This window comes from Ambystoma mexicanum, chromosome 3q (assembly GCF_040938575.1).
Source record: "Ambystoma mexicanum isolate Mex_15411 chromosome 3q, UKY_AmexF1_1, whole genome shotgun sequence".
NCBI classification, from domain to species: domain Eukaryota; kingdom Metazoa; phylum Chordata; class Amphibia; order Caudata; family Ambystomatidae; genus Ambystoma; species Ambystoma mexicanum.
The window spans coordinates 1,078,423,652-1,078,439,904 of NC_090926.1; the positions used below are offsets into that span (position 1 = coordinate 1,078,423,652).

The window sequence follows — 16,253 nt, forward strand, 5'->3', positions numbered from 1 at the left end:
CACTTGAAATGTATAGTGCACAAAGACATAAGCAATATATGGTGCTGACATTGGGGATATGAAGATACAGCACGAGCAGACTCATACTGACAATCAGGGATGTAACCCTAAAGAATACAGCGATCAGGCTTGACATGCCATTTTGAACGGTCTTCTCAGCACGCATCAGGCATCTATATGAAATTTGAAAGCACGCAACAAGTCCATCAGCATACAGACTTCAGCTTCACTTTCTGTTAATTAAAAATTTGATACATCGCAACAACCCCAACTAGTGGGACACTCCTTGATTATATTTCTTTCTCTTCTAGGATTTCTGCCGTGAACAAGACGCTTGTCGAAACACGTGTCGGCTGACAACTTAATTTATTAAAAAATACCTACTTGTATAGTATTTCGAACTTGAGCTACATTTAACCTAATATCTAAGTTTATATTATGTTCCAGCTGCGTGTGTAGTCTCACTTTTCATACTTCTCTCACCATTGCCATGAACAAGTACCTGAAAAGCATTTTGTTGCCACAAAGTGCTCCAAACTCTCGAGTAGAAGAGTTAAGTGTTCTATTGGGCCAGGATCTGGGGCAGGCCAGAACATGGGAAATATAGTGAAGCCCTTGAACATGTGATGACTTTGGTGGGACATGACACAATCCAGTGGCTTAGCCAGGTCAGAAAGTGTCTCATAAATTTGGGTCCGACTTTGTATTGGGAATATCCGAGGAGCATAAATGGGGACACAAAAAAGCATAGGCTGCATACACTGGACTAAAGGGCATTAGGATGGTGACAATGTGCTCCTCTTTGGCCGGTGTATCTGGAGTTTAAGAGTTGCTCAGGTTATGAAGAAAACCTTGATATAACAACTCTGGCTTTTGCCTTTGCACTTTATATGAGGTTTCAAATGGGCTGCCTCCCGCTGAGGACACACACTAGCAAGTGGGATGGGAACCAGGTTGGAGACTGCCCCTGCTGTAGTAAGAATGTGGAAAGTCCCCTCCATTTTATGTTATTGTGTGTGGACACGAAGCAACTAAGGGCCAGGGACCTAAAACCCCTGTTCAGCTTGTTCAATACTAACACAACCAGCAATGCAATGTTACTTTTTCAGGTCTACAGAAAATCTGGAAATTGTTTATTTTGTTTCAAAATGTGTCCATCGGTTTGGTTGAAAAGGAAGAGAACCATAGCACATTTGAAACAATTGAACAAAGTGGCATTAAGTCATTTTGCACCGAATGATTGTATTTATCTATGCACTGTATCTAACATTTACGGATTGTTATTTCAAAACATTTGTGACACCCATGGTTAAAAGAAAAAAGCAAGATTGAATGTTGGTAAATTCAACCTCTTGTATTCATGTGGATAAAATATTTTTGGCTAACATGCCAATACTGGAGTAGGGATTAATATCAGGTGGTGAATCGGCTATTGGGGACTTAAATGTCAAACCAGTCAATTACTTTTCACTCAGTAAGATTTCCACCTTGGACAGTATACCACTGCACACATTAATTTTGAAGACAACTGTGTGCATGCACAGCATATGCTTACACCTGGATACTGAGGTGCTAGCATTTAATCCTCTGTATTAGAGGCAACCCAAGCATATTTAGGAGTTGCAACAGTGTTACCCTGGAGAGAAATGCAAGAGGATTTAGACTTTGGGTGACAAATTTGAAGTGTGCACAAGTCTGAGACGCCGACCGTAGACAAAAAGAGGACATCTTTAAATGACACCAAAAACACAGAATGAACCTAGACGTCACGTCTCAAAAACCTTAGACGGTCTTTGATTTAGCAGGGGAAAAAAAGAAAATCTCCCCAAAAATTTCAAACTATTGGGAATAGCTGCAGGACACAACCTGTTTTGCACAAAACAACTTCTTTCCTCGTGTTTGACGAATTTTGATCCAATTACCTTGTTGTAATGTATATAGTTTTCAAGACCACCCTTTGAAGTTTTGATGATTTATTTAAGGCTAAGGGTTCCATCCTTTGCTTCACCTATAATGGGCTATTGGCAGTAGGGCATGGGTGTTTTCGTGCTCTTCATGCCAAATGGTCAACGTAACAAAGGGCGTGTACCTGGGTTAGCCGTGTGTTCAGGGAAATGCAATGACTCAAGACATCTGGAATACCTATGTGACGTCTGGATTACCAGTTAACTGAACAAATAAGGATGGAGGACAAAAATCTATCCGATGAGGATGCAGAGAAAAGGGTATGGTAGATGCTGCAATCTATGCCCATGTGTTAACTAATAATTTTAGGTCCACAACCTCCAACCAATAGACGATTTACCAGGTTACTCACCGTAGTGGCCACCTTACTTCTAGTGCATAGTCCCCTTTCCTCCATACTTGTGGGACATCTCTCCGTCCTGTGCACGGGACCGGAGCACTTTGTAAAAAGCATCCACATTTTGTTAAAAAATGTGTCCCTCCTCGCTTTCCTGCGCGGGGCCCGGCAGGCGGCCGTAACCCCGCCCACCTTGGCCCGCCCCGCGCATCGCCCATCAGTCCTTTTCTATCGCCAGGTCAAAGACCCATTAGCAATAACAGAGGAACCTTATTAGAGGGGACGGCGGTCGGGCGTATGGAGGAAAGGGGACTATGGACTAGGAGTAAGGTGGTCACTACGGTGAGTAACCTGTTAATACTCCTGCGTCCCGTCCCCTTTCCTCCATACTTGTGGGAGATTCCCAAGCACTCCTTACAGGAACTACGGGTGGATGGAAATACCCCTTACTGAAAAAGGTTCTTCAGCACAGCCTGACCAAACTGAGCGTCAGCTCTTGAGCTCATGTCGAGACAGTAATGTTTACAGAAAGCAGATGGGGAGGCCCAAGTAGCTGCCCTAGCGATGGACTCCCAGGGAATATATTTCTGAAAAGCAACCGCGGCTGCCTTGCGCCGCACCAGGTGTGCATGGATACCCTTAGGAGGTTTCAGCCCTTGGAAGGTGAAAGACTCTGATGCATGCGGCAATCCACCTAGAAATAGTTGCCTTAGACGCCAGCTTGCCCTTAGGGTTACCGAAGGTCACAAAAAGTTGAGAAAAACTAAGCTCGGAAGTCCTGTCCAGGTAGAACTTAAGAGCTCTTCGGACATCAAGACAGTGTAAAACCCTTTCCGCCTCTGAGGCAGGGTTCGGAAAAAATACCGGAAGGGAGATCGACTGATTCAGATGGGATTCGGTCACCACCTTCGGTAGAAAAGCCGGGTTTGTCCGAAGGACTACCTTGTCCTTGTGAAAGACCAAGATAGGATGCTCCACCGACAATGCCTGGAGCTCATTCACTCTCCTTGCTGACGTAACGGCGACCAGAAAGGACACTTTCCAAGACAAGTACTTGAGGTCCACCGAAGCCATTGGTTCAAAGGGTTTATGGCACAGCGCTGTCAGGACTACATTTAGGTCCCATGGCAGGTGCGGATTACGAACCGGAGGGTAGAGGCGTGTCAAGCCAGCAAAATGCCTCTTCACCACTTGGTTAGTTATAGAATAAGAACACAGGTCTGTAGAAAGGTAAGCGGAAACCGTTGAGAAATAAGTCCTGCATGACAGGACATGATCCCCTGACTCTGCTAGGGAGGACACGAAGGACAACACCATGTCAATCGTGGCAACCCTCAGATCCAACTCCTTCTCCAAACAATAATGACAGAACCTGAGCCATTTACTCTTGTATTGAGATCTGGTCGAGGGTTTCCTGGCTGCCTGGATAATGCGCATGTTATCCGCAGACAAACTCAGATGCTCTAAAGACTTGAACTCAGGCACCATGCCGCCAAGCTGAGCAATTGTGGGGAGGGTTGCCACATCTGTCCCCCTTGATTTAGAAGATCGGGAGTTACTGGTAACCTGATCGGCGGATACACCGACAGGTGTTGAAGTTCTGAGAACTAAAACCTGGCCGGCCACCACGGGGCTATGAGTAGAAGGGAACAGTTCACTGAGTTCTTCAACTTCCAAATTGCACAGTGAACTAGAGGCGGGAAGGCGCAAGCTCATGTTGTGCCATGGAATCTCGAGAGCATCCCCCAGAGAGGAGGCTCCCAGCCCCCCTCTGGAGGCATACTGAGGAAGCTTCTTGTTGGCCGCCGTAGCGAAGAGGTCCACCTCCGGTGTGCCCCAGCGAGAGAAAATCCATGAGAGGACCTCTGCCTTCAATTCCCACTCGTAGCGGACCACTGTCCGCCGGCTGAGGGCATCGGCTGTGACATTCAGCTGGCCCGGGATGTGTACTGCAAGCAGCCAGACACCATGAAGCACGGCCCACTCCCAAATTCCCGGGGGCGGGGGACGGGGGGGGGGGGGGGGGAGACTTCGTTCCCCCTTGTTTGTTTATGTAATACATTGACACCACATTGCCCGTTCTTATGCGGACCACCTTGACGACGATGAGCGGCCTGAACGCCCTGAGCGCTAGAAAGATCTCCAGAAGCCCCAAATTATTTTTGTCCAGGAGCTTGTCTTGAGGCAACCAGAGGTCCGAAACCTGAAGATCTAACGTCGCACCCCAGCCTAGAAGGGAGGAGTCGGTCGTGATCGTCACCATGGGGACCGGGTCCTGAAACCCTGCGCCCCCAGACAGATTGCTGAGGGATGACCACGAATCCAGGTCCACTCTCATGGAATCCGGAATCATTATCCGCATGGAATCCGGATCCACTGCCTGACGCCATGAACTCCGAGGAGCCATCTGGGTCCGTCTCATCTGGAGACGAGCAAGAGGAAGAGCCAGCACGCACGAGGCCATGAGGCCGAGAAGCCTCTGGAACCACCAGGCCGACATGCTCTCCGACTGCGCAAATATCTGACACGTGGCTAACAGATCCGCCATTCTGTCCCCGGTCAGGTACACTGCAGTCGATCGTGTTCCAGCGAAAACCCAGGAAAATCAGGTCTGCGAGACCGTCATGGAAGATTTCCACCAGTTCACCGACAGCCCAAGATGGAACAGGAGCTGAAGGAGAGACTGAAGATTGCCCGCTGCTGCTAGCGGACAAGGGCTGCGTAAGAGCCAGTCGTCCAAATACGGATACACATGGATACCATGGAGATGAAGATAGGCCGCAATCACCGACATCTTCGTAAAGGCACGCGGTGCAGAGCTGAGGCCAAAAGGAAGCACTCGAAACTGGAAGTGTTCCTCTCCGAAAGAGATATCTCCTGTGTGGGTTCCAAATCAGGATATGCATCTACGCGTCCTGAAGATCCTCAACGCTGAGCCAATCGCCCATCTGTAAGGAGGAGCGTTTCTGGCTGGGGGTGATCATCTTGAATTTCTCTTGGGGGTAGGAAAAGTTTGAACTGGGAAAGGTCTAGGATGGTGCGCAGGCCAGACAGGTTGGGTTTGGGCACCGTAAACAGCCGGGCGTAGAAGCCCTCCCTTCGCTCCCCAAGGGGAACGGGTTCCACAGCTCTGAGGTCCAGAAGTTTCTGAACTTCGGCCTTGAGGGAGGGTGAGCCCGACAGCTGAAAAGGAGGGTCGAGGGGTGGGGTAGGGGGTAAAGGTAAGCGGAAGCCCGCTCGAGAGACTGACAAGACCCATCTGTCTTCTGTGATGCTCTGCCACGCCACCCAATGAGACGCAATGCATCCTCCCACCGGGGTCTCGTGCGAGCGCTGAAAACCCTCATTTGGCAGGTTTATCGGTGGCTGTGCCACCTGAACCTGATGAGGAGGCTGAGGAGCGGGAGAAAAACTGCGTGCGTGGTTGTCTACACTCAGAGTATCCACTCTGCGAGATTTGCGGTCGAGGAAGCCCCTAAAACCAGAGGAGGGTCGACTTTGCGACAACGGTCTCTGGGATTTGAAAGGAGCTTTGACCAGAACAGACAATGACTTAGCCGTCTGAGTGCTATCCTTGGTCTTGGTGAGCTCTACATCAGTAGTAGAATGAAAAAGCTCCTTACCATCGAATTGAAGGTCCAACACCTTGTCTTGCACTTCCTTAGAAAATTTAGTGGCATGCAGCCACGCCTGCCATGAGGTATCAACCCCAAGCATCAGGCCCCGAGCCGAGGGGTCTACGTGGTGAGCCGCAGCCTCCAGGAGATCCTGGGCCAAGACCCTGGCATCGGAAAGGCCTCCTATGAAGTTTTCCAACCTCGACCGGGATGTGCTCCTCAAACTCTGACTGACCTTTCCACATCGGCAGGTTAGCTCCCGCCAATATCAACTCAGCGTTGGCCTGTCTGAGCTGCAAGGCTGAGTTGGCAAAGATTTTCCTCCCTAGGGAGTCCAGGCCCTTGTCCTCCTTTCCCAAGACCCGAGTAGCCGTCGTGGAAGAGGATGCTGCAGGTCTGGATTGCAACGTAGCCGGAGCCACCACTGTGGAGGAGGGAGGCGGACAAGACGACCGGGCCACCACTTCTGAAGAATGCAGCCTGTACCTCGCGTCAATCTTCTTGTTGACAAAAAGTCCCGAGTGTGGCTTTTCCTAGACTCTTCGGACCTCTGCCAGAACGTCCTTCTGCAGGAACAGGCCGGTACGCTCCAAGGGAGACAGGGTGAACGCCCCAGAAAGCAAGCCCTCCTGCGCAGCGGGTACCTCGGGCACCGGAACATATAAGAAACTCATCATGTCCAGTACCCGGTCATGAAAGGCTCTGAGAGCGGGGAAGGTCCTCGTTGTCCTGATCGCCTTGAGGGTCATCTGACAGGTCAGGATCCTGCTGAGCCGTGTCAGGCACTGCCTTGTCCACTGGGGACAATGGAGGCACAGGCGGAAGAGCCGGGGAAGGCACCACAGTCAAGGGAGGCGCCGGCGGAACCACTGAGGAACAGGTGGAGCCGGAGGCGCAGGTGGACATATCTCCTTGAAAAGCCCCTTGAAATATTCCCTCATGGGGTCGGTGCGCATAAGCGCTTGAAAAGTACCGAAAAAAGCGTCCTCAGGAGATTGCTTCGGAACCTGAGGAGGCCTCTCATGAGGTGGACAAATTCAGGGATGTAACGGGGAAGGGTGCCACACCGACCCCTCCACCGACGTATCCACATAAATCAAAGGAGCCACCCCCACGGGCAACAAAACATTATGCGGAAGAGGCAACCGGGCGTTCCAATCATAGACCGGCAAGGATGCGCACAAGGGATCTTAGGTTCACCCAAGGGACTGCGCCCTACACCAGAGGCCGATGGCGTAGTTGTAGGGGTAGCACCTAAAATGGCCACCGTGGTCGTGGCGAGAACGGGCGCCATTTTGTCCTCATCTATGGGGAACTGCGGCACGTAAGGAAGTGAGTCAGGGGTCCCAGTCGATGGATCAGGGGTCTTAATCTTAGCCTTAACATAAGGAAGCTCGGCAGAGCCGGTACTATGAGGCCTGGAATGTTTTTGAGACATACCAACCGCCAAATTAGCCTTTGAAGGAAGGACCTCTCAGAACTGTTGGTAGCATTAGCCTCCGAACGAGGGACCTCGGACCCAGGCCCGGTAACAGCCTTATCTGCACGGGCCTAAAACATCTGTTCGGTAACAACCAGCCCAGCCAAGGCCTCGGGGCGCACCCCGGTCTTGTTTTTGAGTGAAGCCGACAGAGGCCTAAGAGCGAGCTCCGGTACCCCATGCTTCAGTAGAACTGGGTCTACAAACAGCCCCCACAGGAGGGGCCTCGGAGCGTACTCTGGTGTTCACAGGCCCCTTACGGAGACCCTCGGAGAAAACTCGGGTAGAATTATTAGGCCCAAACAGCACCTCAGGACGAACCCCGGTGACAGAGCGATCAACGCCCCTCCCGGACCGAGAGGAACCCGGAAAGGTATCCCCCGGCTGAGGTGCTCTGAAAAGTAAAGAACTTACCGGGCGTTGTTTCTTCTCGTCGATGAACGCCTGAAAATGCGAAGGAGGAGTTCGTCAGAACACCTCTTCCCACCGCTCCAACCGACGTTGAAGTGCCCGGACCGAAAGGGAGTCACAGTAAAAAAACAGGAGTCCCAACGGTGTTCCGGACCCAAACATTCTAAACAAAGAGGATGGGGATCCGCCCTCGCGAAGCGACGGTGACACGATGAACAATCTGGAAAGTCTTAATTTGCAAGACAGACTAGTAAACTAACGCTAGCGAGAGCCAGAGAGGGAAAAAGGGAAGAAAATCTTCCGAGGATGCAAGTGCGTCCGGCCCCGATCGAGCGGAGAAAAGGACTGTTGGGCGATGCGCAGGGCCGAGCCAAGGTGGGCGGGGTTACGGCCGCGTGCCGGGCCCCGCACAGGAAAGAGGCGGGACACTTTTGAAAAAAATGTGGATGCTTTTTACAAAGTGCTCCGGTCTCGTCCACAGGACAGAGAGATGTCCAACAAGTATGGAGGAAAGGGGACGGGACGTAGGAGTAAACATTTTTGCAAAGGTTCATGCTGCAAACCACGTGCAATTTGAGTGCCACAAGCCCCCTTCTAATCTCCTCCACTTTCCCTGACCAAATCCTGTAAGCCCCATAACACTAGTTGTGCAAAAGTGCAGCGCCCACAAACCAGATCGCTGGCAACATGCGAAGTACAAACCCAGAATGGTCCAACATTTACTCCACACAATACGTATGCGCTCTGCTCACCGATGCCCAGGTGCGTGTTGATTGATGCGTAGCGGGCAGTTCCCGTCAAGTTCTTGTTTTCACGGTAGGGAATGTGCTGATGTGTTCGAGCGTCTCTGTACTTCTTTGCCAGGCCGAAGTCTATGATGTAAACCAGATTGCCCTTTTTCCCCAGCCCCATGAGGAAGTTATCAGGCTTCACATCTCGATGTATAAAGTTCTTAGAGTGAATGTATTCAATTCGACTTATCTAAAGGTAAAAGAGCATGTGAAAGATTCAATGCTGACCTTGCTTTTATTATGGCTACTATTACAAACACCAATATCAAGATTAACATCGCTCTAAACTGAGGCGCCAGCTCTTCTGTTTTGCCTCAGCTTTCTGATACGATCTCTTTGACATGCAATAAGAAACAAACACCAAAATGGGCAACCAACTTCGCTTCTTCCAGCAGCATAACCTCCCTTAACAAAACTACAGCCAAGTAGGGATGTAAAACAGTCATTACTTAAACTACGTAGTCACGAATGACAAATGTATTGAATTGAAATAAATGCTACAATCAATGTGGGCGGTTAACAGCAAACAGTCACCTCCAACCTTCATATTGAAATTGCATTCATGTACAAATTCTACAACCACCCTACAGAACTAACCGTCTAAAATCAGATAGGACATTTTATCTTGAGTAAAGTAGCAAGACAGGCACCTCCTCTGGCCCACACCCACAAGGAAATAAACAAAAAGGATTGTGGAAACAGTGAATTAACTAAGCATTTAAACAGACCGTTACCAATTTAAACTGAAGGTTGATTAAACAGCACTGCCATTCCTGTTGTATGCACTGCAACTTACTAACTTTTAATGGGGGTATACAGCGAATGCCCCATCATGGATAGCTCAGACATTCTCACTTGTCGTTTATTCATTCACCTGAAGTTTGAGGAAGGGAGTGAAGGTACACGTTTACAAAAATATAACAGCAAAAATATTCAGTGTGGTAAATAGGTTAGAAAACAGAATCAAGCACGAATAGGTACCTCATGTTGCCTTTGTTTCTCTTACTAAGGGGTCTGAAACCAGCCCCTCTGCAGATTATTAGGACTACCACACATGATCGCTCACCGGTGTGTATCCCTCTCCTAGTGAGAAGCCCCCACCAACCCCCACCCCCGAGCACTTTTTTCTGGACTTCTGGACCTTTTTCTTTAATCCTAAAAGAGTGGAACCTCTTTCCACTCATTCATTCTTCTGGGCTCCGTCTTTTGGAACTCTTGACTTTGTTTTCCTGTCCTATGGAGTCTACTTTCCTCCATATCTCCTTTTAAGGAAGAAGTATTTTACTATTGCAGCACACAGGCAGTGTGGCTCGGGAATCTTGGGGGTCTTCCATTCAGATTATTTTCTTTATCCTATAGTAACTACAATTCTCAAGGATAGTAGCTCTCCTCAAACTTTAGACATTGGCACACCACACCTTCCATGGAGTGTCAAAGGAATACTTAGTACCCCCCTTCTCTATACGAGTCATGTCACAACAACAATCTCCTAGTTATGGTTGGTGGCAGTGGATGTGTGCTACCAACAATTGCGTGAATTTTCGACCGCAGGCTATGTCCATCGCCCCAGTTATACACAATAGGGTCACCAAAGTATTAATGTGGTGGGTCCTTCCTTTTTTTCACCATTACTAGTGTGGTTGTTCTTTGTCGGCCCTTGTTCTACTGTACTGGGAGGAGGAAGTGTGTGTGTGTGTGTGTGTGTAGTCTGCCTTTGGCGTGAACCCCTGTGTGTCCCCGCCTAGGCTCCAGTGTGTCTTGCAGGCAGGAAGTGTGAGGAGATTTTCACTCCCCTGCCCCTTTGTCTGAATGGAACAGCTCCAGCTGTGGGTCTGGCTGTCCTGATTGGACAGCCCCTGCCCCCTTCTGTAAATTGCTGAGAGACTGCGAGTTTGAACTGTATAAAAAGGTGAGGCTTCTGAGGTGAAAGGCAAGTCGACCACTGGAAACTGAAGTAATCGAATAAGATTACCACAGACGCATACTATCAATGTAGTATGTCAAAACTTTAACAGAACCAACTTGACAACAAAAATCAATCAGAACGTGCCAGCGAGGCAGCAGATAGAGAAAAAAAGTGATCCAATAATACACGAACAATCCTCTCACACCAAAGGTAGCTTTGAATGGTCGGGGAAGCACAGGCCGATTGCTTTGCAATACAAGAACCTCATTTGAGGCTGGGGCAATCATGGATTAGAAAGCAATGTTAAATATGGAACAAGTTACTTAACTAACTGTTGTTCTCCAGCATGGGTCTGGCATGCTCATGAATATTCCGTCAGGCTGGGAATCCTCAGTAAAGAAAAAAAATCAGTTTGTTTAGTTTCTGAACTGTCTTTCTCCTAACAACCAATCATTGGTCTCTGGGTCATACTGCCCCAGCCAATGACTGACCTCTACCCAAGCCCCTCTTGCTGCCATCTTCAGATTTGGTAGCATGTAAAGTGGCAGTAGGACCAAGAGAAGAGCAGCAGAGGGGTAGGCAAGAGGGTTCGCGTGTGAATCCATGCCAGACCCATGCTGGAGAACAACAGTTACAGGTAAGTAACTTGTTCCTTCTCCAGCATGGGGTCTGGCATGGATTCACATGCTCATGAATAAAGCATACATAGCAGTACACACATGCACAACCACGGGAGGTGGCAAGGCTCAACATTAAGCATTTCAACAACTCAACATTAAGCATCTCTTACCTCCTCACCAGGCTCACCTTCAAGCGAACAGGTTGCGCAGCACTGCTTGGCCGACTCTGGACTCCTCCCTGGAATCCCGGTCGACGCAGTAGAATTTCTTGAAGGTGTGCGTCAGATGTCCAGCAGGGGCACACCAGACAAGAACGTTGTAGTAGCAGCGGTCGATCTAGTCGAATGGGCTCTCGGACGGCAGGGCCACAGTCTGTTTGCCAACCAGTGAGTGCATGATGCAGCTGGAGAGCCATCTAGAAATGGAAGCCTTGGAGAGGGCCTTCCCTTGGTTCACAGGGCCAAAGTTCACAAACAGCTGTGATGTCTTGCGAAAACTCTTCATGCGATCCACGTAGAACTTCAGCGCTCTAGCCACATCCAGCAAGTGCAAAGTCCTCTCAGCCGGTGACAAAGGCGATGGGAAGAAAACAGGCAACATCAAGGGCTCGTTGAGATGGAAGTCCGACGGCACCTTGGGCATGAAGGAGGGGTGCGTCCTCCGCACTACCCTCGTCTGGTGGCATATCAGGTACGGCTGCTAACAGGAGGGGACCTGGATCCCTCCCACTCGTCCACGAGTAGAACAAGGCCCGAAGTACCAGGACGTTGATGTGCAGTGACCTCTCCTCCGGGAGCCAAAGGCCTCTTGCGTGGAGATCTCCAGTGTGCCCGTCCCATCCCTCCGGGGAGGCGTCCGTCATCAGTCTGATGTGCTGGGGTCTGGAAATCCATGCCCGCCACAAGATGCGCGCGGGTGCCCCACCACCGGATCACTTGACGGAAAGTCCCGTTGAGGGAGATCTTATTTTTGAAGCTTCCCGCCACTTGTATCCACCGGGCGTCGAGGAACTCCTGCAGCGGCCGCATCTGCAACCTGCACAGTCGTACGAGGTAGATGCATGATGACATCATGCTGAGTAGGGACTTGATGGACCTCACCCTGGCTACTTCCATGGTCAACAGCTGTTGTACCTTGCCCAGGATGGCCTTTATCCTCTCCTCCAACGGTGACACCAGCCGCACCACCGTGTTCAGCCTCGCTCCCAGGAACAGGGCGTCCTGCGATGGCTCCAAGCAGGACTTCGCAAAGTTTATCGAGAACACCAGTTTAAGCAGGCGGACGGTCCTCGCTGTGTGGTCGACAAGCCTTCGCTCGGATGAGCCAATCGTCCATATAGGGGTAGACGTAGATCCCCTGCAGGTGCAGCCGCGCCGCCACCCGTGCCAGGCACTTGGTTAAAACCCTTGGTGCTGACTTCAAACCGAAGGGCAGTGCCTTGAACGGATAGTGCCGCCCCTGGACCACAAAGCGTAGAAACCTTCGATATCCTTTGTGTATGGGAATGTGGAAGTATGCATCTTCCGGGTCCAGCGACGACATGAAGTCCCCTTCTTCCAGCTGTCCCAGCACGTGCTGAAGGGTGACCATCTGGAATTTTTGGGATTTTAAGTTTGTTGAGGCGGCGGAGGTCCAGGATAGGCTGCCAGCCACCAGTCTTCTTTCGGACGAGAAAGTACCGCAAGTAAACTCCAGAACCCCGGAGTCTCTTCGGGACGAGTTCCATCGCGCCCTTTGCCAGCATCTCTCGTACCTCCAGAAGTAGTTGTGGGATGTGGTCTTCTTTCCTGGCCACCGGTGGAAAGTCTGGGCACTTCCTTTGGAACTCCAGAGTGTGCCCGTGGGCCAGGACATCCAGCACCCAACGGTCAGTGGAGATGGATTCCCACACGCTGATGAATTTCGTTAGCCGGCCTCCCACCGGGGTGCTCGAGTGGGATCCCGACTTAACAGCCGGTTCAGTCCTGCTCCGCCGAGGCCTTCCCACCTTGGGCCCCTTGGCGGCGATGTCCACCGGCCTTGTAACAGCCTCTGTAGGCTTCCTGCGACGAAGAGCGGGCCGCCTGACGGTACGATGAAGCGCTGCCACCGAATCCTTTGGAGGCACCTTGAGACTTGCCTCCGGAGGTCCGAAAGGACGACCGTCGCTGATGTAGCATGCCCAGGGCATGGGCTGTCTGTCTGCCTTGATGGCCTGCAGTGACTCGTCCACTGCCTTTGCCGAAGAGGTTGTTCCCGTCAAAGGGCATGTCCAGTACCCTGGTCTGTACGTCCTGATGGAAGTCGGTGGCCCTGAGCCAACTGTGCCGGCGAAGGCAAATGCTGTTGCCCATCTGGCGAAAACCGGTGTCGGCGATGTCCGTGGCTACCATGATGGCGTGGTCCAACGCCACCTCGCCCTCTTGCAGGATTTCAAGGGTTTGCATCCTCTTGTCTGGAAGCAAGTCCAGGAGGGGGGAGATTTTGAACCACGGCTCCCCATCGTAGCGGGCCATGATAGCGAGAGCGTTGGCCACCTTAATGGTCATCGCTGCTGATGAGATGACGTCCCATGGCATCTAGCTTCTTCCTCCCCCACCCCCCCTCGCCGTCCAGCGGAGAAGTGGAAGTCAATGCTGTCGCCCCTGCCGATTTCTTCTTGGCCACCGGAGAGACCACCGAGTCCGGGTACAGCTGCACCCTGAGGCACATGGGCACGGAGTCTGGGACCCGGTACTTAGGCTCGTACTGGTCTCCCTTCGCAGGGGTTGTGGACGTGTTCTTCAGAAGGGACAGCCCTTCGTCCCAGATGTCATCCAACAGCAGGACTGAGAGGACTGTCTTCCTCTTGGCCTCTCGTCGTTGATAAAGGAACCCCTCCTTCGGTTCATCGGGGCATAGCGGGAAAGGCTCCGATGCCCTGGCGATCATGGCGTGAAAGGAGCCAATTTCGTCAGGAAGAGAAGTCTGGGGAGGGGGCGATGGGAGATCTGTTGAGTCATCGCCACCATCATCAGTGTCTCCGTCTCATCCCTCGGTGGAGGGGATGGAAGGGCAGGGGAGGATGGACTCACCTCCGCTTGGCTGGAGGACCCAGACGGTCCAGGCGCCGTTGGATTGTCCACCGGAGGTAAAGGCAATCTTGTCTTTATCTCTGTGCACAAGGTGTGCAGTGCCAGAAAAAGGTCATCTGACCTGTCTGTCGGCTGTGGCATCGGTTGTGAAGGGAGCATCTGGAGAGGCGTGGTGTCTGGTTACTTGTTGATCTGCCGTTCTTCATTGGCTCCACCCTCGCTCTCCACGTCCGCCTCGTCGGGATTCTTCCCATAGGCCCTGACCTCGACGAATCTCTTGTCGAGGACTGCCTAGAGGCCAGACAGCTCATCCTCGGAGGAGCTAACTGAGTCCGTTCGGTCCATCGCCCCCCTCTCCTTCTCAGCCCGGGGTTTCACGGGGGTCTTTTCGATAGGCTGGAAAGACGATTCCCTCCAGGATGGCAGGGAAACTCTAGGCCTGGAGGAAGTCTCCACTGGGTCTCCTCTGCGGGCTTCACCAATCGAGGCCTTAGCCGGATGAATCTGGGCCTTCACGACCTTAGGCATGTCTGAGGCCTTCACCGTCGGGGGAGGGCCACCTTGGCTTTCTCCGTCGGGGCCAACGGGGGCTTCTCCCAAAGCTTACCCGGATTGTCCCACTCCCTCTGCATGCCGGAGCGTTGGCTCATGGTTGATGGCGTTGCGATGTGCCCGGCCTGGCAGCCGAGGAGCCTGAACCAACGGCGCTCCCGGTGCCCGCAGACTCAGTGCTTTGCTTTTGTTGAGCCCCCGTCGCCGGAGCACCCTCAAAGGTCTTAGAAGACCGCTCATACTTCTTCTCACCTGCTGCTGGGCTCTTCGCCTCCAGCCAGTCCTTAATGGTCCGGACGGACATGTTCTTGCAGAAAGCACAGTCCTCCTCCACGTGCGACTTGTCGGAGTGCAGGCACTAGAGGTACCGGGAGTGCTCAAGAGGTTCTGTAGTCCACATCCTGGACAGATCCTAAACAGCTTGGATCCAACGGGCGTCGAGTCGCCTTTGTCTTGGGCCACGTAGGCCTCAAAGATCTTCCGGAATCCTCCAAGAAGTGAAATTCAACGAAATTCCACCCTTGAGGGGCGTTAAGATTTCCAAAACGGGTCCCCGTTAATCGGAAGATGAATCGGTGGAGCTTGAGGCTCGATTTAACCAAAAAAATAAGAGTAAACTCTTTGAAAAAAACAATATACAGTAAAAGCTCTAGAGCTAAGCACGAGGACTCACAACACTTAAACGTGCGGTAAAAATCGGAAGATATCTGCCAGAGGAGGGGCTTAGGTAGAGGGCATTCATTGGCTGGGGGCAGTATGACCCAGAGACCATTGATTGGTTATTAGTAGAAAGACAGTTCAGAAACGAAACAAATTGATTTTTTTTCTTTACCGAGGATTCCCAGCCTGACAACGGGGAATATTCATGAGCATGTGAATCCATGCCAGACCCCATGCTGGAGAAGTACGTGTTGTACTCCACAGGTGTGGATAAAGGCGCAACCAATTCCAAAGGAGAACCCCTTGAACTCCAGTTCCAGGTTTGAGACCCAGCCAACCAGAGAGAAAAAGGAAGCAGAGCAGAAATCGGGCCACTAAGTCAATGGTGAACCACAGCGGAAGGCATCCTGCAACATCTATCTGCTCCAGGACCCAGAGTATTCCAAAGTATATCAGGATCTAAAGACAGGTACTCGCACCATGCTTGCATATGGATTCGGCCTGGAAAATGTGGAAGAACCTGTAATTAGAGGAAATTTTACCAGACTGGAGACAGAATCTGGTAATCTGGACTTGGCATCCAGGTCCAGCAACAAACCAGACATTAAAAGAACACCTATGTCCCCAGGGCGAACATACACTAGCCAGAATTAACCATGGAGAAGATCCCAGAATGTAGGACGACCCCAACAAACCGGTAGCTCCAGGGACAAGCCGGGACAGCCAGTCAACAACTGTCCAGCAAAATGGGTACGATGACAGAGTGTAGAGTTACCACTCTTTTAGCCCAGAGACCTCTAAGTGTTTGCAGTCATACCTTCCTTCAAACTACTCTTGGTCCAGATACCCAGAAATATTCAA

General features: G+C 51.2%; 1 protein-coding gene across 5 annotated transcripts in view; it reads right to left on the minus strand.

The window, feature by feature from the left end:
* Positions 1-16,253, minus strand: part of CSNK1D (casein kinase 1 delta) — a 574,414-nt gene that overhangs the window by 441,554 nt on the left and 116,607 nt on the right. For all 5 annotated transcript variants that reach the window (XM_069655333.1, XM_069655334.1, XM_069655335.1 and 2 more), the window contains exon 4: positions 8,563-8,791. In XM_069655333.1, the coding sequence (XP_069511434.1) occupies positions 8,563-8,791 (229 nt within the window). The remainder of the gene's footprint in view (positions 1-8,562; positions 8,792-16,253) is intronic.